The 23,104-nt window shown below is 45.2% G+C and overlaps 2 protein-coding genes across 2 annotated transcripts in view; one reads left to right on the top strand and one right to left on the bottom strand.

The window, feature by feature from the left end:
- LOC142652627 (voltage-gated inwardly rectifying potassium channel KCNH2-like) overlaps positions 1-12,864 on the top strand; it is a 71,923-nt gene extending 59,059 nt beyond the window's left edge. The window contains exons 8-9 of the mRNA XM_075828283.1: positions 1,054-1,210; positions 6,913-12,864. Of these exons, the coding sequence (XP_075684398.1) occupies positions 1,054-1,210; positions 6,913-7,092 (337 nt within the window). The 3' untranslated portion in view covers positions 7,093-12,864. The remainder of the gene's footprint in view (positions 1-1,053; positions 1,211-6,912) is intronic.
- Positions 12,865-14,116: 1,252 nt separating this feature from the next.
- LOC142653082 (diamine oxidase [copper-containing]-like) lies at positions 14,117-22,193 on the bottom strand. The gene is made up of 5 exons (XM_075828784.1): positions 22,125-22,193; positions 19,099-20,658; positions 18,285-18,573; positions 15,063-15,195; positions 14,117-14,456 (listed from the first exon to the last, which is right to left on the bottom strand). The coding sequence occupies exons 2-5, from the start codon at positions 20,633-20,635 to the stop codon at positions 14,187-14,189; spliced, it is 2,229 nt and encodes a 742-aa protein (XP_075684899.1). The 5' UTR covers positions 20,636-20,658; positions 22,125-22,193; the 3' UTR covers positions 14,117-14,186.
- Positions 22,194-23,104: the final 911 nt, after the last annotated feature.

Raw genomic sequence — 23,104 nt, 5'->3', positions numbered from 1 at the left:
TCCACCCCATCTCCTATACTATAACTCCACCTCATCTCTTATACTATAACTCCACCTCATTACTTATACTATACCTCCACCCCATATCTTATACTATAACTCCATCTCATCTCTTATACTATAACTCCACCTCATCTCTTATAATATAACTCCACCTCATCTCTTATAATATAACTCCACCTCATCTCTTATAATATAACTCCACCTCATCTCTTATACTATAAATCCACCTCATCTCTTATAATATAACTCCACCTCATCTCTTATAATATAACTCCACCTCATCTCTTATAATATAACTCCACCTCATCTCTTATAATATAACTCCACCCCATCTCTTATAATATAACTCCACCCCATCTCTTATAATATAACTCCACCCCATCTCTTATAATATAACTCCACCTCAACTCTTATAATATAACTCCACCTCATCTCTTATAATATAACTCCACCTCATCTCTTATACTATAACTCCACCTCATCTCTTATAATATAACTCCACCTCATCTCTTATAATATAACTCCACCTCATCTCTTATAATATAACTCCACCTCATCTCTTATAATATAACTCCACCTCATCTCTTATAATATAACTCCACCTCATCTCTTATAATATAACTCCACCTCATCTCTTATAATATAACTCCACCTCATCTCTTATAATATAACTCCACCCCATCTCTTATAATATAACTCCACCTCATCTCTTATAATATAACTCCACCTCATCTCTTATACTATAACTCCACCTCATCTCTTATAATATAACTCCACCTCATCTCTCTTATAATATAACTCCACCTCATCTCTTATAATATAACTCCACCTCATCTCTTATACTATAACTCCACCTCATCTCTTATAATATAACTCCACCTCATCTCTTATAATATAACTCCACCCCATCTCTTATAATATAACTCCACCCCATCTCTATCATTGTCTCCTCCCCATTGGTCGTCCTTGTCATCACCCCTCGTACAGTAACCCCACTCCACGTGTTTCATCCTTTCCTCATCACCGCTTATCTCTCTGTCGTCTCCTCAGGTTGGAGAACCGCATGGTGACCGACATAAACACCATCATGCAGCTACTGCAGAAGCAGATGGCCATCGTCCCGCCAGCGTATAGCACCGTCTCCTCCCCCGCTCAGATGTCCAGCTGCCCCCCGCGTGGAGAGCAGACCATGGCATCTCCATCTCAGGTAAACGGGGGCCTCACCCAGGAACCCCCAACTACGCTGCAGACTATTACACCACTGTCCTCTCTACAGAACTGCAGAACATCGCTCCTCTACCTCCTGACAGATACATAGTGATATATTCTGCAGATTATTACACCACTGTCCTCTCTACAGAACTGCAGAACATCGCTCCTCTACCCCCTGACAGATACATAGTGATATATCCTGCAGATTATTACACCACTGACCTCTCTACAGAACTGCAGAACATTGCTCCTCTACCCCCTGACAGATACATAGTGATATATCCTGCAGATTATTACACCACTGACCTCTCTACAGATCTGCAGAACATCGCTCCTCTACCTCCTGACAGATACATAGTGATATATTCTGCAGATTATTACACCACTGACCTCTCTACAGATCTGCAGAACATCGCTCCTCTACCCCCTGACAGATACATAGTGATATATCCTGCAGATTATTACACCATTGTCCTCTCTACAGAACTGCAGAACATCGCTCCTCTACCTCCTGACAGATACATAGTGATATATCCTGCAGATTATTACACCACTGACTTCTCTAGAGATCTGCAGAACATTGCTCCTCTACCTCCTGACAGATACATAGTGATATATCCTGCAGATTATTACACCACTGACCTCTCTACAGATCTGCAGAACATCGCTCCTCTACCTCCTGACAGATACATAGTGATATATTCTGCAGATTATTACACCACTGACCTCTCTACAGATCTGCAGAACATCGCTCCTCTACCTCCTGACAGATACATAGTGATATATCCTGCAGATTATTACACCACTGACCTCTCTACAGATCTGCAGAACATTGCTCCTCTACCTCCTGACAGATACATAGTGATATATCCTGCAGATTATTACACCACTGACCTCTCTACAGATCTGCAGAACATTGCTCCTCTACCTCCTGACAGATACATAGTGATATATCCTGCAGATTATTACACCACTGACCTCTCTACAGATCTGCAGAACATTGCTCCTCTACCTCCTGACAGATACATAGTGATATATCCTGCAGATTATTACACCACTGACCTCTCTACAGATCTGCAGAACATCGCTCCTCTACCTCCTGACAGATACATAGTGATATATCCTGCAGATTATTACACCACTGACCTCTCTACAGATCTGCAGAACATTGCTCCTCTACCTCCTGACAGATACATAGTGATATATCCTGCAGATTATTACACCACTGACCTCTCTACAGATCTGCAGAACATTGCTCCTCTACCTCCTGACAGATACATAGTGATATATCCTGCAGATTATTACACCACTGACCTCTCTACAGATCTGCAGAACATTGCTCCTCTACCTCCTGACAGATACATAGTGATATATTATGCAGATTATTACACCACTGACCTCTCTACAGATCTGCAGAACATCGCTCCTCTACCTCCTGACAGATACATAGTGATACATCCTGCAGATTATTACACCACTGACCTCTATACAGATCTGCAGAACATTGCTCCTCTACCTCCTGACAGATACATAGTGATATATCCTGCAGATTATTATACCACTGACCTCTCTACAGATCTGCAGAACATTGCTCCTCTACCTCCTGACAGATACATAGTGATATATTCTGCAGATTATTACACCACTGACCTCTCTAGAGATCTGCAGAACATTGCTCCTCTACCTCCTGACAGATACATAGTGATATATTCTGCAGATTATTACACCACTGACCTCTCTACAGATCTGCAGAACATTGCTCCTCTACCTCCTGACAGATACATAGTGATATATCCTGCAGATTATTACACCACTGTCCTCTCTACAGATCTGCAGAACATCCCTCCTCTACCTCCTGACAGATACATAGTGATATATCCTGCAGATTATTACACCACTGACCTCTCTACAGATCTGCAGAACATCGCTCCTCTACCTCCTGACAGATACATAGTGATATATCCTGCAGATTATTACACCACTGACCTCTCTACAGATCTGCAGAACATTGCTCCGCTACCTCCTGACAGATACATAGTGATATATCCTGCAGATTATTACACCACTGACCTCTCTACAGATCTGCAGAACATCGCTCCTCTACCTCCTGACAGATACATAGTGATATATCCTGCAGATTATTACACCACTGACCTCTCTACAGATCTGCAGAACATTGCTCCTCTACCTCCTGACAGATACATAGTGATATATCCTGCAGATTATTACACCACTGACCTCTCTACAGATCTGCAGAACATTGCTCCTCTACCTCCTGACAGATACATAGTGATATATTATGCAGATTATTACACCACTGACCTCTCTACAGATCTGCAGAACATCGCTCCTCTACCTCCTGACAGATACATAGTGATACATCCTGCAGATTATTACACCACTGACCTCTATACAGATCTGCAGAACATTGCTCCTCTACCTCCTGACAGATACATAGTGATATATCCTGCAGATTATTATACCACTGACCTCTCTACAGATCTGCAGAACATCGCTCCTCTACCTCCTGACAGATACATAGTGATATATCCTGCAGATTATTACACCACTGACCTCTCTACAGATCTGCAGAACATTGCTCCTCTACCTCCTGACAGATACATAGTGATATATCCTGCAGATTATTACACCACTGACCTCTCTACAGATCTGCAGAACATTGCTCCTCTACCTCCTGACAGATACATAGTGATATATTATGCAGATTATTACACCACTGACCTCTCTACAGATCTGCAGAACATCGCTCCTCTACCTCCTGACAGATACATAGTGATACATCCTGCAGATTATTACACCACTGACCTCTATACAGATCTGCAGAACATTGCTCCTCTACCTCCTGACAGATACATAGTGATATATCCTGCAGATTATTATACCACTGACCTCTCTACAGATCTGCAGAACATCGCTCCTCTACCTCCTGACAGATACATAGTGATATATCCTGCAGATTATTACACCACTGACCTCTCTACAGATCTGCAGAACATTGCTCCTCTACCTCCTGACAGATACATAGTGATATATCCTGCAGATTATTACACCACTGACCTCTCTACAGATCTGCAGAACATTGCTCCTCTACCTCCTGACAGATACATAGTGATATATTATGCAGATTATTACACCACTGACCTCTCTACAGATCTGCAGAACATCGCTCCTCTACCTCCTGACAGATACATAGTGATACATCCTGCAGATTATTACACCACTGACCTCTATACAGATCTGCAGAACATTGCTCCTCTACCTCCTGACAGATACATAGTGATATATCCTGCAGATTATTATACCACTGACCTCTCTACAGATCTGCAGAACATCGCTCCTCTACCTCCTGACAGATACATAGTGATATATCCTGCAGATTATTACACCACTGACCTCTCTACAGATCTGCAGAACATTGCTCCTCTACCTCCTGACAGATACATAGTGATATATTCTGCAGATTATTACACCACTGACCTCTCTAGAGATCTGCAGAACATTGCTCCTCTACCTCCTGACAGATACATAGTGATATATTCTGCAGATTATTACACCACTGACCTCTCTACAGATCTGCAGAACATTGCTCCTCTACCTCCTGACAGATACATAGTGATATATCCTGCAGATTATTACACCACTGTCCTCTCTACAGATCTGCAGAACATCCCTCCTCTACCTCCTGACAGATACATAGTGATATATCCTGCAGATTATTACACCACTGAACTCTCTACAGATCTGCAGAACATTGCTCCTCTACCTCCTGACAGATACATAGTGATATATCCTGCAGATTATTACACCACTGACCTCTCTACAGATCTGCAGAACATTGCTCCTCTACCTCCTGACAGATACATAGTGATATATCCTGCAGATTATTACACCACTGACCTCTCTACAGATCTGCAGAACATCGCTCCTCTACCTCCTGACAGATACATAGTGATATATCCTGCAGATTATTACACCACTGACCTCTCTACAGATCTGCAGAACATTGCTCCGCTACCTCCTGACAGATACATAGTGATATATCCTGCAGATTATTACACCACTGACCTCTCTACAGATCTGCAGAACATCGCTCCTCTACCTCCTGACAGATACATAGTGATATATCCTGCAGATTATTACACCACTGACCTCTCTACAGATCTGCAGAACATTGCTCCTCTACCTCCTGACAGATACATAGTGATATATCCTGCAGATTATTACACCACTGACCTCTCTACAGATCTGCAGAACATTGCTCCTCTACCTCCTGACAGATACATAGTGATATATCCTGCAGATTATTACACCACTGACCTCTCTACAGATCTGCAGAACATTGCTCCTCTACCTCCTGACAGATACATAGTGATATATTCTGCAGATTATTACACCACTGACCTCTCTACAGATCTGCAGAACATTGCTCCTCTACCTCCTGACAGATACATAGTGATATATCCTGCAGATTATTACACCACTGACCTCTCTAGAGATCTGCAGAACATCGCTCCTCTACCTCCTGACAGATACATAGTGATATATTATGCAGATTATTACACCACTGACCTCTCTACAGATCTGCAGAACATCGCTCCTCTACCTCCTGACAGATACATAGTGATACATCCTGCAGATTATTACACCACTGACCTCTATACAGATCTGCAGAACATTGCTCCTCTACCTCCTGACAGATACATAGTGATATATCCTGCAGATTATTATACCACTGACCTCTCTACAGATCTGCAGAACATTGCTCCTCTACCTCCTGACAGATACATAGTGATATATTCTGCAGATTATTACACCACTGACCTCTCTAGAGATCTGCAGAACATTGCTCCTCTACCTCCTGACAGATACATAGTGATATATTCTGCAGATTATTACACCACTGACCTCTCTACAGATCTGCAGAACATTGCTCCTCTACCTCCTGACAGATACATAGTGATATATCCTGCAGATTATTACACCACTGTCCTCTCTACAGATCTGCAGAACATCCCTCCTCTACCTCCTGACAGATACATAGTGATATATCCTGCAGATTATTACACCACTGACCTCTCTACAGATCTGCAGAACATCGCTCCTCTACCTCCTGACAGATACATAGTGATATATCCTGCAGATTATTACACCACTGACCTCTCTACAGATCTGCAGAACATTGCTCCGCTACCTCCTGACAGATACATAGTGATATATCCTGCAGATTATTACACCACTGACCTCTCTACAGATCTGCAGAACATCGCTCCTCTACCTCCTGACAGATACATAGTGATATATCCTGCAGATTATTACACCACTGACCTCTCTACAGATCTGCAGAACATTGCTCCTCTACCTCCTGACAGATACATAGTGATATATCCTGCAGATTATTACACCACTGACCTCTCTACAGATCTGCAGAACATTGCTCCTCTACCTCCTGACAGATACATAGTGATATATCCTGCAGATTATTACACCACTGACCTCTCTACAGATCTGCAGAACATTGCTCCTCTACCTCCTGACAGATACATAGTGATATATTCTGCAGATTATTACACCACTGACCTCTCTACAGATCTGCAGAACATTGCTCCTCTACCTCCTGACAGATACATAGTGATATATCCTGCAGATTATTACACCACTTGCCTCTTCCCCCTGTAGGTTTTTGAATACCAGGACGTGGAGGGAATGAAGTATAATTTATGTGAAGTTCCCCTGGCACCCCAGACTCTCCACACGGATCCCACCTACAGTCCTCGACGCCTATCACTCCCCGGGAACTTGGAGGACCCCCTGGACTTGAGGACCCCACAGAGACATTCCTCTGACCCGGGCAGTTAGGGGCAGGTACATTAGGGAAACAACTGTCAGACTATGGGCACAAGCCAGACCCTGGCATCGTAGAAAAAAAAAAGGCCATATGAAGTCACGCCAGGAAATCTTCGTAGCACAGACACCCGACACGCGTTCTACAAGTGGACGGACGCAACGGGTGACGGAAAATACGGCGCAGATTCCTCCCGTACTGGGGAGGCCGAAACCACACGTGGAAATTCTGCATCATAATAGGATAAAGACATTTCTGTGATATCAGCGTCTTGAGCGCCAACCGCGGGAAGTTGTACGTAAACGCGCACCGCCGTGGTTGCGAAACGCGTAGTTAATCTTTCTTGTCCATCTTCTCCCTTCACTCTCTTATCTGTGGGATATTCATCTCTAGAAGGAGGTGACGATGCTGGGACAGAGTGATATATCATCCGGAGGACGGGACTTGTCACCGGGGAGGGCAGATACTTTACTCCCGTGACCAAGAGCCGTGGAATTCTCTGTCATCTCCACGGAACGATGGAACATTCCGGCCGCCTGGATACTGATTGGTTCCAGGTCGTCTTTGGACGGGAGGGTGGTTTGTCTGCGCATATTCCAGACCTGCCTCGAGGTAGTGGGGTTCCCTTGTAAACGAAACGCGTCTTCCTGTTCGCGGATATGACGTCCCATCCACCCGCGTAGTCCTCACACGTCTCCTAGCGTTGGGTCAAGTCACCGCTCGTCATCTGTAGGTCTTCACTGCTCTATCACCATGAATCTCCAGGCCAATGAAGAGTCTGCAGAGCATCGCGTCACAGGCCGGGACACAGACTGTTACCATAGTCAATAACTGTTTATGTCGCTCCTGTTTGTCCTCGGCCTCCCCCGTGTCTCCTATCCAAACCCTTCATCTTCTAGACAAAGCACAAAGTTCTGGTGGAGCTTCTCAGGTGTCACCCTGGAGTCTCGCTCACCCGTTTCCTGATGCTGCTCTGCCGTTTCTCCTCCTCGAGAACCCGTATCCCACCGTGCAGGTCTCCTGTATCTTACACGCTCAGATCTAGGGTCATCATGTAGGGTAGCCACCAATGCGAGGGGCGGACCACCATCATACTGGATGTGAAGACCATTGGCTTCTATGGAGAGGACATGGTCATGGTGGGGGGTCTCTAGGTACTCAGGGGGGATGTACAGAGCATGGTTGTCCACCCCTCGAATTCGGACGGAACGTAGGAGGCAACGCATCAGACATCAGGGTGTTGTGGCTAAACCTGAGAGAGTGTCTATAGGAGCACCTCACACAGAGTGGTCTAGATCAGTAATCAGCTTGGGAGATTAGACCTGGATGTTGACTGATCCCCATATACGAGCCATATATATATATATATATATATATAAGCCGTATTGTGTGGAAAGATATAATGTGATTGAATATAGTCACAACTCAAGCAGCACGTGAGGCTTATCAGTCATATTATACTGCTTTCATTACAACACATGCCACTCCAGTCACATCCAGAGCTGCATTTAAAATACTGTTGATTTCCTCTTAGGGCTGCAGGGACTTACATCTACCAGAAGTTCCTCTTGGTTCTTTTTCTGTACAGAGTATGCTCTGCTGTAGTGCATTGTGGGAGATGTATTGTTTGCATCTGGTACTGTACAGTAGTCTGCACTATAGTTTTACTACTCTGTACCACAGCGCAGTTCATTACGGTTAACCTGCTAGGATTGGGCGGATAACGCAGTGTTAAAAGAGATCCCGAGCAGCAGCTGTCAGGATTCTAAATGCAGCTCTGGTTGTGAGTGGAGTATAAGTCATAATAGCACTCAAGACCAGGACAAGATAAGTAAAACTTTTATACAAAGTTACTCAACATTAGTTGTAGGATTAGACTGAAAAAAGTTGAGTCTTACTCAAAGGAGATATTAGGAGCTCCGAGGTCATGGAGGCCGGAGATGACGACTATTACGTAGGGGGGGGGGGGCAGTGACTTTTTCCTTCATCAGATGATTACAGTGTCTGGCGTAAAGACGACACTTCCCAGAATGTAAATCACCAGAGCAAGCTCTGTGCAGACACTGAACAAGCAGGGCATGCTGGGGGATTTCAGCTCTGAAGCCTTCAGTATTGTGGGTGCAGCTCTGGAGTATAATACAGGCTGTAACTCTGGATTTAGTTGGGGGTTATTTATAGTTGATGGGAAAGAAGCGGCAGAGCAACATCTGATCAGTGTCCCAGCACTTCACACCATTCTGCTCCTCCTGCGCTGCCTTGTTGTTGGGGTGGCGCTCATGTTGGGTTTCTGGTTGGCGGAGCCCATCTGAAGGCTAATTCTGTAAGATGTCCATCATATGCACCGAAACGGAACGCAGACCAAGGGTGTACATATGAGGGTGGGCCGGTGGAGGGGGGTGCAGCCTCGACGTAGCGCCATCCTCTCCTACACGTGGGAGTGTGAACCAATAGCAGCATGCAGTGCCAGGATCAGATCTCGGAGTGCATTGGTGGGGGCATGGACCCCCGCTCCTCTATATGTGCCCCTTCATGGAGACATAGGAGCTTGGACCTGGGGTTTCTTTGAGGCTCAGCTCCGGTTGGCTCATGGAGATGGGGTACAACCCTCCTGTACCAGGGTATATGGGCATGAGCCGGCCCCCCAGCTATGTGTCTCCCTCTAGTCTATGTACATCCGTGGTTTATAACGTGGCATCGGAGCACAACGTGGTGAATACCGCCGGTAGCGTTACCCATGGCACCGCACATATTCCCAGTGTGTCGTTATCATATATGTACCTGATATGGGTGTAATAACCGGAAATCGTGATCGTCGCGCTGAAACACGAGGTGTAAGCGTCATCTGACTGTAGCGCCCGCAACCGATACCACAAAACATCTGGCGCTGTTGGCTCTCGGCCCGTACCCATGGCCGTTCCTGGCTTTACATTATGTAGTTACGTTAGGATGTTTACACTACAGTCCACTCCACTGCGTTCACAATAATCTCACCATCCTCTCCGGTAGGCCTCGTTCACACACACGAAGCGCCGTTTCCACGCGATAGATGACATGATGGATTCATTTTACATCCGTTATGAATTTGCTCCACCCTGTAGGGACTGATTTACTGCAGTATTTTCCTATAGGGGTCCGGGTCCGGTGTGAACGAGGTCGTACGCGTGGCTGCAGATGGCCAGGAATCCGGGCGCGGTCCAGGGGCAATTTTGCGTCGATATAATTGTGGAAGTCACTTAGAAATGTGGTGTTATTTATTTGTTACTGTGCGGACGGGTGCGCAGGCTGCCGATTATAAACCAGTCGCACCAAGTTTCCAAACACTTGGGGGTAATCGTGCCTGAACACACAAAGCTCATGATTGTGCAACTTCTCAGCGGCGCGGTCGCCGCGTAGCAGCCCCCCCCCTTTACCTCGTTAGTTTTAGAAGCGTCAGAATACGTCCTGCCTGCTGTTTGCCTGATATATTCGTTTTTTTTAAATTTTTTTAACAACTCTTCGCTCGTGTTCTTATTATACGGATTCCGACCCGGTCGGGTCACATGACCATTTTTAATTAATCCAGTCCTCATACCCCGGTGGCTCCCTTCTCAGCATCACTTTATGATTTTAATCTACATGCGATGTTTGGGTCACTGTACAGTTTTTGTGTTGTGTTTTGTGCTCCATTCACACCCAGAGCTGCGTTCAAAATTTGACTGGATTCCCATTAGCTTTCAGGCTGCTACCTTATATTTCACTGCTGCCCTCTGCTGGTTCTGTGTACATACACAGCACGCTTTGCTGCGGTTCGCTAGTGTATAGTCGGAAAAGACTACATCTGCGACAATGCAATACATCAGAGTTCATTGCGTTGCCGGAGCTCAGCTATGTTGCTAGAATGGTGTTTGCTACTACAATGCTGATAAGTACCCAGCAGCAGCTAGCAGAATTGTGAATGCTGACATGTTCCGTTTAGATGAGACCCCCCCCCCCCATGATGCTTTACACACCGCTGCATTGCATTCTGGGAAATTTGGGGATTTTTTTTTTCTTTCTTTACGCCAAATCACTGTACATTGTATGTAAACTATACATCCACACTACACCAAAAGCACGTGACAGAACCAGCAAAGGGTTAGTTGAAGATGTAAGGACAAAGCTAAGAAAAGACCAGCAAATGTCTAAGTGCAGCTTTGGAGGTGACTAGAGTATAAGACCTAATATAACTCCCGATAAGTAAAGCATAAATATGCCCTGTGTGTATGACCATGTAGTGGTCTGAAATTTAAGTCCAGCCCATCAGTTTTTTATACTTGAGTGACATCAATTTTCCCACCAATGGCGGACACCGGTAATGACGCCATCGTCCTTAATCTAGAGGTGTCATTTTAGTAGTAGACATCAAATTGGTAAAATTTTAATGCAAAGTGATCCTTGGGCTGGAGGTACGTGGGTGACATTGCTGTAGCGGGGCCCTAAACAGAGGCACTCCGGCGGTATGTGCCGCGACAATGTGACAACCTGCCATCATTTATACTGTCCCTTCCATGGCAGGATTTGGAGCAGTCTGAAACTCCGCTGTCTCTCCTGACATTACACGTCACAATGCAGGGGAGACAATCACTAGTGTCACCCCAGCCCATTCCATTGTTATCTGTGGTCTATAGTCACGGTGCGGGGATGTGCCCGGTTTTGCCACGTCCCTTCCGCCTAATAGCCATATATCGGAGGAGAGGTCACCTGACAACGTGGTCGCTCTGGATGCGGAAATATTCAGTCACGCGGCCATGCAAAAAATACAATTAACTGTGCAAAAAAGTCAAACCCTGGGCCTCAGCTCCTGCCGCTCTCTATTAGAACCTGCCGGGCAGCCGAGAACTGTTACTGTTGTTGTAACAATGTTGCAGTCCCGTGTAGGACCAAGATATGAGCACCGCCTGTTAACATCCTGGAACTAAACATACATAACCACAGGGGCAGCGCAAATATGGCCCCCGTGGCTACAGACGACTTGTGCTTTGGTGTAGCCCCGGCCTTATAGTGAGCCTCCAGTTATAGACACATGGCAGAAGTTTGCTGAAGGGGGGTCCATGAGCTGAGACCCCTACCGATCCCTAGAGTGAAGCGTCCTTAGATCTTCGGGTCAATGTTGATGGGCCGCCCATAGACTTTAATGGTATTTTAATATGCACTAATACAAATTTGATAAACCCGGAGGTCCACTTTAAGGCCTGGTTTACAGGGCAACTTCATAGCTGTAGTCTAGAAGCGTGGCACCGATGTGCCCACGACAACCCACCGGAAAAAAAGTGCATCAGCTTATTAGCATTTGGGGTAAATTATAATATTGGATGGTTTCCCCTTTAGCAGCACTAAAACATCACAGTCACGTGACCCTTGAATTCGCTCAAAAATGACATCACACTGATATGGCTCCTCCCACGCGGAGCGATGACTTCACCGATCGGATCCAAAGATAAAATGTTTTCTTGTGCCCGATCCCCTCCCGTGTCTTCTCTATATAAAGCCGTCCCGACCCCGCGCTCCCTCCTTTCCGTGTTACCCTGGGTCCAACCGAGGAGGTAAGACGTGTAAATAGCGCTCTCTCCTTCTGCCTGTCGACCCGCCAGGGGCAGGTTCTTTTCTTTTGGTGTTCGGGCGTACGACATTCAATACTATGCACACTACTTCCTCAGCATGTGTCTGAATGCAGAATGTAGAGGTTTTCTAGAAATAATATGTAAAAAATAAAAAACCTTATTTAAATGAATGAAAATTAAAATAAACCAAATATTAGGATATGAGAAGCCGGACTGGGGGTCATTCATTTGTTACATTGTTGCTGTATGAGTGCGGAATGTTTCTGTACAGACCTCATGCGTGTTACATGTATGTAATCTGCCCCCTCCATGTTGTAAGATGCAGGGGTGACAATGTCATGAGACATAGCAGAGGCCGGCATACAACACTGGGTACTCGGGGGAAGGAGGCCCACAGATACATTTAGTGAGAGTCAACTTTTAGGGGTATCCTCCAGTAAATCCACATTCTGATAAGCCCGCCTCCCACATAGAGCCCCGCCTCCCACAAATAGCCCCACCTGCCACATAGAGCCCCGCCTCCCACATAGAGCCCCACCTCCCACATAGATCCTGACCTGCCTCATAGAGCTCCGCCTCCCACATAGAGCCCCGCCTCCCACATAGAGTCCCATCTCCTACATAGAGCCCACCTGCCACATAGAGCCCCACCTGCCACATAGAGCCCCGCCTGCCACATAGAGTCCCGCCTCCCACATAGAGCCCCACCTCCCACATAGAGCCCACCTGCCACATAGAGCCCCACCTCCCACATAGATCCCCACTTGCCACATAGAGCCCCACCTGCTACATAAAGCCCCACCTGCCACATAGAGCCCCACCTGCCACATAGAGCCCCACCTCCCACATAGAGCCCTGCTTCTAGCACCACTCCTGATTACTAATAGGAACTGGCTGTCAAATGACAGTGGCTTCAGTTTCATCCAACTGGATTACTAGTGTAATGTGACATTGGATGCCAAGGACTAACGACTGAAAGGCATTAGACCTCAGGACTATTGGACACATATCGGAGAAATTGCCATGCCATTGGGGATCCTGCTATGGAGGCAATCTATGGCAAGCACCTCCTGAGTTCTAGCCCCTTGAGAAAGAGACCCCATAAGGTTCCTAAATCTGGGTCCTCTGTGTATGTTCCTGATTCCAGGTCAGTATTTCAGATATATACATTGGTATGCAAATGCTAGAAGGACTCTCCATTTGGGGCAACCGCTGCTCACATGGCAGGTCCCCCACAACTATCTGTCCATCTACCACCACAAGCAATGGAGACATCATAAATATGATCCAGAGTGACGCTGTACTACACATTTTAACCACCAGGTTGTGTATTGTAATGCATGTGTCTGCATGGGCTTTGTGCTTTTTCTGAACAGCGCACCACATGGCCAGACATGGTATTACAATAAAAACAATAGCTTTAATGTAAAAAATCATTACTTGAAAAGTTATCATGATGTAAAGTGACAATTTGACACGCGTCACATCTGCATATCGAGTATATTATAGCAGTTCGAGTATGTTGTAAGCTAGAAGTAAGTTCCATTGTATCGGAAGGGTTTGTCCCACACGCATTGACCAATCACTTCATCAGTCCAACGTTGGATGTTCACTTTGGTGAAGCTTTTGTCCGTGGGTCTCACAATGACGGTGCTCCTGGTGGCCACGGATGGGTCCTCATCAAAAAAGTTGAAGGGTCGAAGAAAGAATCCCACCGCGTTCCCCGGCGTTGCAGTATTTGGGATGTCCTCAGCGTGGGGGATGTGGAGGAAGCCGACGGTCACCCAGGCGACAAGATCCTGGCAGACAAGTATGACGGATAATGGGTCTTGTCTGTGCATGGTGGACCTTCAACTCTCATTTACATTCATTAAAAATCAAACCCAAGAGTTTAGTTAATCGTAATATAATCAACATTTGCCCCAACAATTATTCTGTAACGCTTCCCCTTTAAAAATGTTCTAACAAATATTCACTGGTTTAGTTGTTGGCCAAGGAAGAGAAGATACAGAATTTTAGGCCCCAGGCACACGACCGTAGATTCCATCCATCCATAAATATGGATCCGTAGTCATCCGTAAATCATCCGCATATACGGAACGGTGTTTATAGTGCATCCGTAATGCATCCGTATTTACGGATGCGCACAAAGAAGAAGAAAACCACACATCATGTGCAACATCTGCAAACCTGGCGTCACACAGCAACGCTTCCGTAATTACGGAAGTGCCCATAAACTTTTATGGGGAGTCTGTGCCGTAACTGCGAACAAGAATAGGACATGTTCTATATTTTATGGATCATTTTAAACAGAATGGACACCCATCAGCTCATAGAAATCAATGGGTCCATAGTTACGGATGAAAAGTATGTGGTCATGTGCATGGGGCCTAAATGTTACTGACCTGGTTCAAAATATCTTCATTGTTCCGAATGAACTTCTCAAAATGAACAGTCGGCTCCCAAGGATTATTTTGGTTATACAGGCTACTGCTGCTCGTCTCGTAGTCACTGTGACGGGTCACGGCCAGGCTATACCTGTGGTCAGAGGGTGAGGGTGAGTATCAGAACAATTATCTTCATCCATCAACAAACTCAACTGTACCCCTACCATGGATGGAATGGACCTTGGATCATTGATTCAATGGAGGTGTCATATGAAGTCTAATCAGAAACGGTTATCAGCGATGTGTCCAACTGTGGCCCAACCTGACAATACATCTACTGTATACTTCAATGATACCTCTACTAATAATCATCAATTAGACCCATGAGGGGTTAAGATGGATACGAGAACAAGTGCATTTAGTAGAAATATATAAGGGGTAGTAGTCTCTCTAGAGTTTTATTGTTACATCCATGTGGCTCTAGGGCAATGAAGGGGTTAATGGTAACATCCCTGGTGTTCTAGGGCATTGAAGAAGTTATTGGAAACATTTCTGGTGGTCTAGGGTAGGGAAGGAGTTAATGGTAACATACCTGGTGGTCTAGGGTAGTGAAGAAGTTAATGGTAACATCCCTGGTGGTCTAGGGTGGTGAAGAGATTAATGGTAACATCCCTGGTGGTCTAGTGAAGAAGTTAATGGTAACATCCCTGGTGGTCTAGTGAAGCAGTTAATGGTAACATCCCCGGTGGTCTAGTAAAGAAGTTAATGTTAATATCCCTGGTCTTCTAGTAAAGAAGTTAATGGTAATATCCCTGGTGGTCTAGTGAAGAAGTTAATGGTAACATCCCTGGTGGTCTAGGGTTGTGAAGGAGTTAATGGTAACATCCCTGGTGGTCTAGGGTAGTGAAGGAGTTAATGGTAACATCCCTGGTGGTCTAGGGGGTGAAGAGATTAATGGTAACATCCCTGGTGGTCTAGTGAAGAAGTTAATGGTAACATCCCTGGTGGTCTAGTGAAGAGATTAATGATAATATCCCAGGGGGTCTAGATGAGTAGATGGGTTAATGATAACATCCCTGGTGGTCCAGAGTTGTGAAGGAGTTAATGGTAACATCCCTGGTGGTCTAGGGTAGTGAAGAAGTTAATGGTAACATCCCTGGTGGTCTAGGGTGGTGAAGAGATTAATGGTAACATCCCTGGTGGTCTAGTGAAGAAGTTAATGGTAACATCCCTGGTGGTCTAGTGAAGAAGTTAATAGTAACATCCCCGGTTGTCTAGGGTTGTGAAGGAGTTAATGATAACATCTCTGGTGGTCTAGGTTAGTGAAGGAATTAATGATAACATCCCTGGTAGTCTAAGGTTGTGAAGGAGTTAATGATAACATCCCTTGTGGTCTAGTGAAGAAGTTAATTGTAACATCCCTGGTGGTCTAGTAAAGAAGTTAATGTTAATATTCCTGGTGGTCTAGTGAAGAAGTTAATGGTGTAACATCCCTGGTGGTCTAGGGTAGTGAAGGAGTTAATGGTAACATCCCTGGTGGTCTAGGGTAGTGACGGAGTTAATAGTAACATCCCTGGTGGTCTAGTAAAGAAGTTAATTGTAACATCCCTGGTGGTCTAGTGAATAAGTTAATGGTAACATCCCTGGTGGTCTAGGGTAGTGAAGGAGTTAATGATAACATCCCTGGTGGTCTAGTGATGGAGTTAATGGTAAACATCCCAGGAGGTCTAGTGACGGAGTTAATGGTAACATCCTTGGTGGTCTAGTGAAGAAGTTAATGATAACATCCCTGGTGGTCTAGTGAAGAAGTTAATGATAACATACCTGGTGGTCTAGTGAAGAAGTTAATGGTAACATCCCTGGTGATCTAGAATGGTAAAGAGGTTAATGGTAACATCCCTGGTGGTCTAGTGAAGAGATTAATGATAACATCCCTGGTGGTCTAGCTGAGTAATAATAATAATAATAATAATAATAATAATAATAATCTTTATTTATATAGCGCCAACATATTACGCAGCACTTTACAATTTAGAGGGAAACATGAAACAAACAATATCAGACATTACATAGTGACAAAGTTCATTTACAATTCAAACCTGGGGAGTGAGGACCCTGCTCTCAAGAGCTTACAATCTATGAGTAGATGGGTTAATGATAACATCCCTGGTGGTCTAGGGTAGTGAAGGAGTTAATGGTAACATCCCTGGTGGTCTAGGGCGGTGCGACACCTTCCGCTTTCTCCTCCATCTGTGACTGTAGACTGCTAAGACACACTGATACATCATCAGCTATCAGCCAATCACAAAGTAGCTCAGACCATCATAGACACTGTGATTGGCTGACTGGGATGATACAGTGTCTATGTAAGGGGGCCTCTCTGGGCCCCTGTGCAGCTAAACTGGCAGCTTAGGCAATATGTCCGCCCCTGGGTCTCTGCAGATATAGATCTGGGGTGTACTAACTAAAGGTAGGTAGAATTTCCAAGTTCAGGATCACATGCACCCATCTTTATATGAGGCTATGATACTAATATTACAAGATCTACTAACTATAGACTGTGAACATAACTCCCATCATCCACTGAACATGATGGTTGGTGAGGTGATATTCTTTAGCTTATATTTCCTATATACAGAGCTGCGGGTGTTACATGGGAGGATGGGTATCAGGGATATGTTCTCTCTCGCCACCAAAGAATTTGACTCAATGGAATGGCCATATATATGGGCAACCCTCAATGTCGATCAAGTTGGATCACAATTCCTTACTCCTATATAGGACGTTCATGTAAGGGTATGTGCACACACACTAATTACGTCCGTAATTGACAGACGTATTTCGGCCGCAAGTCCCGGACCGAACACAGTGCAAGGAGCCGGGCTCCTAGCATCATACTTATGTACGATGCTAGAAGTCCCTGCCTCGCTGCAGGACAACTGTCCCGTACTGTAAACATGATTATACTACGGGACAGTTGTCCTGCAGCAAGGCAGGGACTCCTAGCGTCGTACATAAGTATGATGCTAGGAGCCCGGCTCCTTGCACTGTGTTCGGTCCGGGACTTGCGGCCGAAATACGTCCGTCAATTACGGACGTAATTAGTGTGTGTGCACATACCCTAAATGTAGAAGCCCAGTGACCTAATATTCATGCCAAGGGTGCCCGCTCTCACCACTATTCTAGGCCTACCAGTTGAGCCACTTCAGAAAAAAATACTAGAGATGTGGTTGACATTACCTGGACCATGAGATTCCTTTCTCCTCGGCCCACCTTCGGGGCAGCACGCTGTGGGCATGGGAGTTGTACTGAATTCTGTAGCTCTTCTCATGTCCCCATTTGTTCTTCTTGTTAGGATTTTGGAACATCAAGTACCGGGGAAGAGAGGATCCAAATCTGAAGGCAGCCTGGGCCTCCCTAGTCCTTGTTGTCTTCTCCATACGGGACTGCACAATAAAATGACCTGGACTCCATGGGTTTGAGATATTCTCATACCTCAGGTTAATGGTTTCAAAGCTGTTTTCTCTTCCTAGAGGTGAAATGACCTATTCTGTGAATCCCGTAATACAGTAATACTGTAAAATAATACACTATATAACTAATATCAAAGATGACTGGAGTTGCCCGTTAAAGGGGTTCTGCGCTTTGGACAATCCCTACTTATTAGAAGGGTCTCTTGACAATAAGCTGATCACAAAGTGTCCCCGTGCTGGGATCCTCAGCGATCATCTGTAATCTGTGGAGAAACCTGGCAGTAAGTGTTCACTTTTCCTGCAGCGCCACCACAGGGGAAACAAAGAATTGCACAATACCCACTCAAATTAAAGAGTTGTCTGGACAGGAAAGGTCCTCCAGAGTGAGAAATGCTCTTTGAATCCTCTCCACTCTGGCCAAGGGGGATCCTTAACATAGAACCCCTTCTATTTACTCAGAACTCCCTAAAAGGGTATATGAAAACGGGTTTTCTAAACTAGAGACCCCCTTTAAATGCTAATAATTATTAGTTAATAAACCAATTACCAGAGACAACAAAGACGAGTTCACGCTAACTCACCCGCCACGTCTAGATCAACCTTGTAGTGTATCAGGTGTGTGTGCAGGTTCCCCAACACATGGCTGTAAACCTTACTGCCGTACTGTAGTCCATCTGGCGTGAAAAAAGTGGCCTGAATGTAGCCGGTGGCGTGGACTTTCACCTCTATAATGCCATTCTGGTAGAAGAGAAAGTCCCAGATATAATCATAGTTGTAAACCGTAGAGGTTGTCCTCACCACCAGGACATGGTTCTCTACTCCAGCATAGAAGTTGTAGCCACCACTGTAGTCGCTGTTGAAGTGACGACGTAAGGCCACCCCGGCGGGGTGCTCGAAGATACATATAGCATTCTTGTGCTGAACCGGTTTGTCTGTGTCATAAAAATGGTATACGTCCTTGTATGTGGCCACTTCTGGACAGTCAATACCTTTGGCCAACTCATGGTTGACTGCTCCCATACCCCAACCAGAGTCAATAGCCTTAGACTGCATGGCAGATGGGACGACTCCACTGTAAAAAGCTATGGCCTCTTGGATGCTGACCTCATAGGCTATCCGTTCATCATTAAATTGTATGTCAAAGATCTGCAAGCTTGTGGAAGTACTGAAGCGATACGCAAAGCTCCAACCTGCATATTCCACATAGTTACCCAAAATTTTGTAGCGCTTGCCTTGAGGTTCGCATATTTTTGGTCCATGGACATCAGTCTTGGTCCTAAAGTCTCCACGTGGGATGAAGGTTGAGTAGAAGTCCTCTTCTCTATAATCTGGTAGACGTAACTTGGTCAGTTCGTTCTTCTCATACTTCGCAACCAACTCTTCTAAGCTTTCAAAGTATTGGCCGTTGTACCAGACCTTCTCTACTCTCCAGTCTTTCGGGTTGAGGGAACGGTGATTGAGAAGAAGCTCAAAACCAATGGGGTGGAGAAAAAATCCTTCCACGAAGCAGAGAAATGTTAGCCACGTTTTCCGGTCTCCAGGTTCCAAGCCACGTGGAGCAATGTCGGTGTAGGTAAGACAATGATTGGAGCAATTAGAGAAAGAAAACCCTGAGGTCTCGAGAAGAATAGGATTGACCTTCATCATGTCCTCCTGTAACTTCAGGTGGATCTGTTCATATTCACTGTCAGTTGTTGGCCTTGACTCAAACCTTATTGTCCTATTGCCCTTCACCATTGGCTTATAGTAATATGGATGTGGTATAGGACCCACAAGGTATTCTGTCACATTGGGATGTGGTTGGTCAGCAAAATAGATGATAACTTTGGTCTCACGCTTTGGTTTGGGACCATTTTTGTCCAAAAAGTTTAGCACCTGAGCCTTCTTGTTCATGTTAAGCTCTATTAACTTTATTGTATTTTTACCAAATGTCCCATGTACGGAACATAAGTTAAAGTTCTCCTGTCCCATAAGAAACGTCCGTACTGATGTCATCTCACTGGGGGTGAGGTCGGAGAAGACCGATGCCTTGTGCTGCCCTCTATAGCTTGAGTGAATGTTGGCGATCGTAGGAACGATCCATAGGACGACTATCCAGAGAAAATCATTTTTCCCCATTGTTAAGGGTAACGGAACAGACCCTGGCAATAGAAACATCCAATGAACATAAAGCACAACTTCCGGTACAATTATCTAGATATCATGTTGAGTCATTTTACAAATATTTTACTGATCTTGAGTGATGTCATGTCTTCTACTCCAGTTACATTCAGAGCTGCATTCAGTTTTCCGTTGGCTTTTCCTTAACTCTGACAACTACCTCCGGCAGATACAGTGTCTGCTATATTGCATTGTGTCAGATGAAGTCTTTAGACCAGGCCCTATAGTCCGATCCAGAAAATCCCTCATGTTGAGTTGGTAAGTTTAGCCAGGAAGACCCCACACCCCAGGACTTGCCACCGCCGGGTCCCTCTTCTCTGATACCACTCCTTATTCCCGTCCCCCACCCATAAAGAGACTAAGATTGAGAGTTGGATTCAATTGGCAGCAACGGTTGTTTTAAGCCGGCCATGTGCTTGAGATAGCTGTGGGGTAAATGCCCATTTGGCCGACACTATTTCTCCCGACTCCACCGTAAACTCGCATGCTCGGCTCAGCCTCACCAGTATGTGTATTTTTAAATGGGTAGAGGGGGGCATATCTCTCACAGGGGCAAAGGATTGGGCATGTTAAAATCCAACATACCCAATCCGTCTTCCCCCCGATACCTGCTGACGGGTAATATATATCTCAGCCAACCGCACTGGTATATAAAACAGCTTAAAACCTACAAAATTTGACAGCAACCTGCCCACAACTATTTTTTGCCCCCAGTAGCCACCGGCGCAAGAACATCAGAAACACCTACAGATGCCAAACTCATCCCCTACTCTCAGGAATACTAAGCATGATTGCAAATAGTCTTGATTAAAATGCTCCTCCAGTTTTATGTATGCATCGCCTATGTAAACATGTGCGTCTCCATGGTTACAGACTACAAACAAACACTGTGTAGTCTGATCCTGTAGGTTATCAATAGAGAAGGTAGAGTAACACAGGACTAGGATCAGACTACAAAGGGTTTGTTTGTAGTCTGTAACCATGGAGACATAAAGCTCTGCATAGGAGCTGTATACACAAAAGGTTATTAATCAAAACTATTTATACATTTCCATAAAAATGATGTTCAACTGTCTGGGGATGCAGTGCATTATGGGATTTGACCAGTCAGGGATGTAAATGTCAGCACAGTTTGAAAATAGCAGTCTGAAGAATTGTGAGAGCAGCTCTGGATGTGACTGGAGTATAAGGCCTAGTGTTACTCAAGATCATTACAAGGGATTATTTCTGAATGACAAATCGCAGTCAAAAAAGCCAGAAAGAAAATCTCTGGTGACCACAGTGTCCCCTCCGTGTCACAGGCAACTAAAGCAGCCCCTATCTCCGCACCCTGGACCCCCGTTAGAGTGACATGGGCCGAGTGGAGAATTAATGGGCAATAATTGACCCTACTGTCCAGAAAGTACCGGGTCTTGTATAATGTGCCACTTACTAAGCTGGTACTTACCGGGGTACGAGGCCCTGAACAGTCTGTGGTGAAGGTCCCGGTCCAGGAATAGGACTATGTATCTGTATATGTGACTATATGGACTGTGCTGCTCGGGATGACCCAGGGTCAGTATTTGTATCAATGTAACACCCCCTCATTGGGAAATCCAATTGGATAGACGGCTTCATTAACTCTTTATGTGCCATGCTTATCGGGGGGGGGGGGGCGCTATCCTTGTGTGACTTCTAGGGACGTGTTAATAAGATAACATCTGATCCTCATCCCTGTTTCCCGGGACTCGGCTCTAAATTTGGAAATGTAACCTCAGAGGTGTCGATAAACATGACCTGGCAACATCCTCCATCTGTCTCTGTGCCGATCCGACACAAACAGCAGCGCACAGCAAGCTCTTCTTAAAGGGATATTGTGCAGAATATATGACGGTCACATACACGGAGGCTCACGTGTCAGTAATGTCAGGTATATATAGTCTCCCGCCACGGCTGCTGTCATGTGATGATACATACAGTATATTGCTATAACAACTCACGGTTCCTCGAATTGTTTGGAAGGAATGGCGCAAAAAAACATTGATTTTGATGAGAATCGTGTAATGCTTCATTTTTCCTGTGGTGGCGCTGCAGAGATATTAAACACTTGATGCTGGATTCATCCACAGCTGATCGCTGGGGGTCCAAGGAGCAAAACATCATGTGATCAGCTTATCATTGGGGGACCCTTCTAACAGAAAGGGATTGTCCAAAGCGGAGAACCCCTTTTATCCGTTTAACCATTTGTCCTGGGTGGAAACCCCCTTTAAGCTATTTTAGTCTTTTATATATTGAGGAAGCGGCCCACCAATATTTCCCTACAGGGCTTGGCAAATGAGGCTGAAGACCAACTGGTTTCATGAAGGTAAAAAAAAATAAGATGCCCTCAATGTTAGTGGGAAGAAGTCCATAAGGGTAAGTGTAGAAGCAATTCCTACATGCGTTATA

The sequence above is a fragment of the Rhinoderma darwinii genome, chromosome 5, assembly GCF_050947455.1.
Source record: "Rhinoderma darwinii isolate aRhiDar2 chromosome 5, aRhiDar2.hap1, whole genome shotgun sequence".
Taxonomy (NCBI): Eukaryota; Metazoa; Chordata; class Amphibia; order Anura; family Rhinodermatidae; genus Rhinoderma; species Rhinoderma darwinii.
Note: the sequence above shows the minus strand (reverse complement) of the source record. Positions and strands in the feature narration are given on the sequence as shown.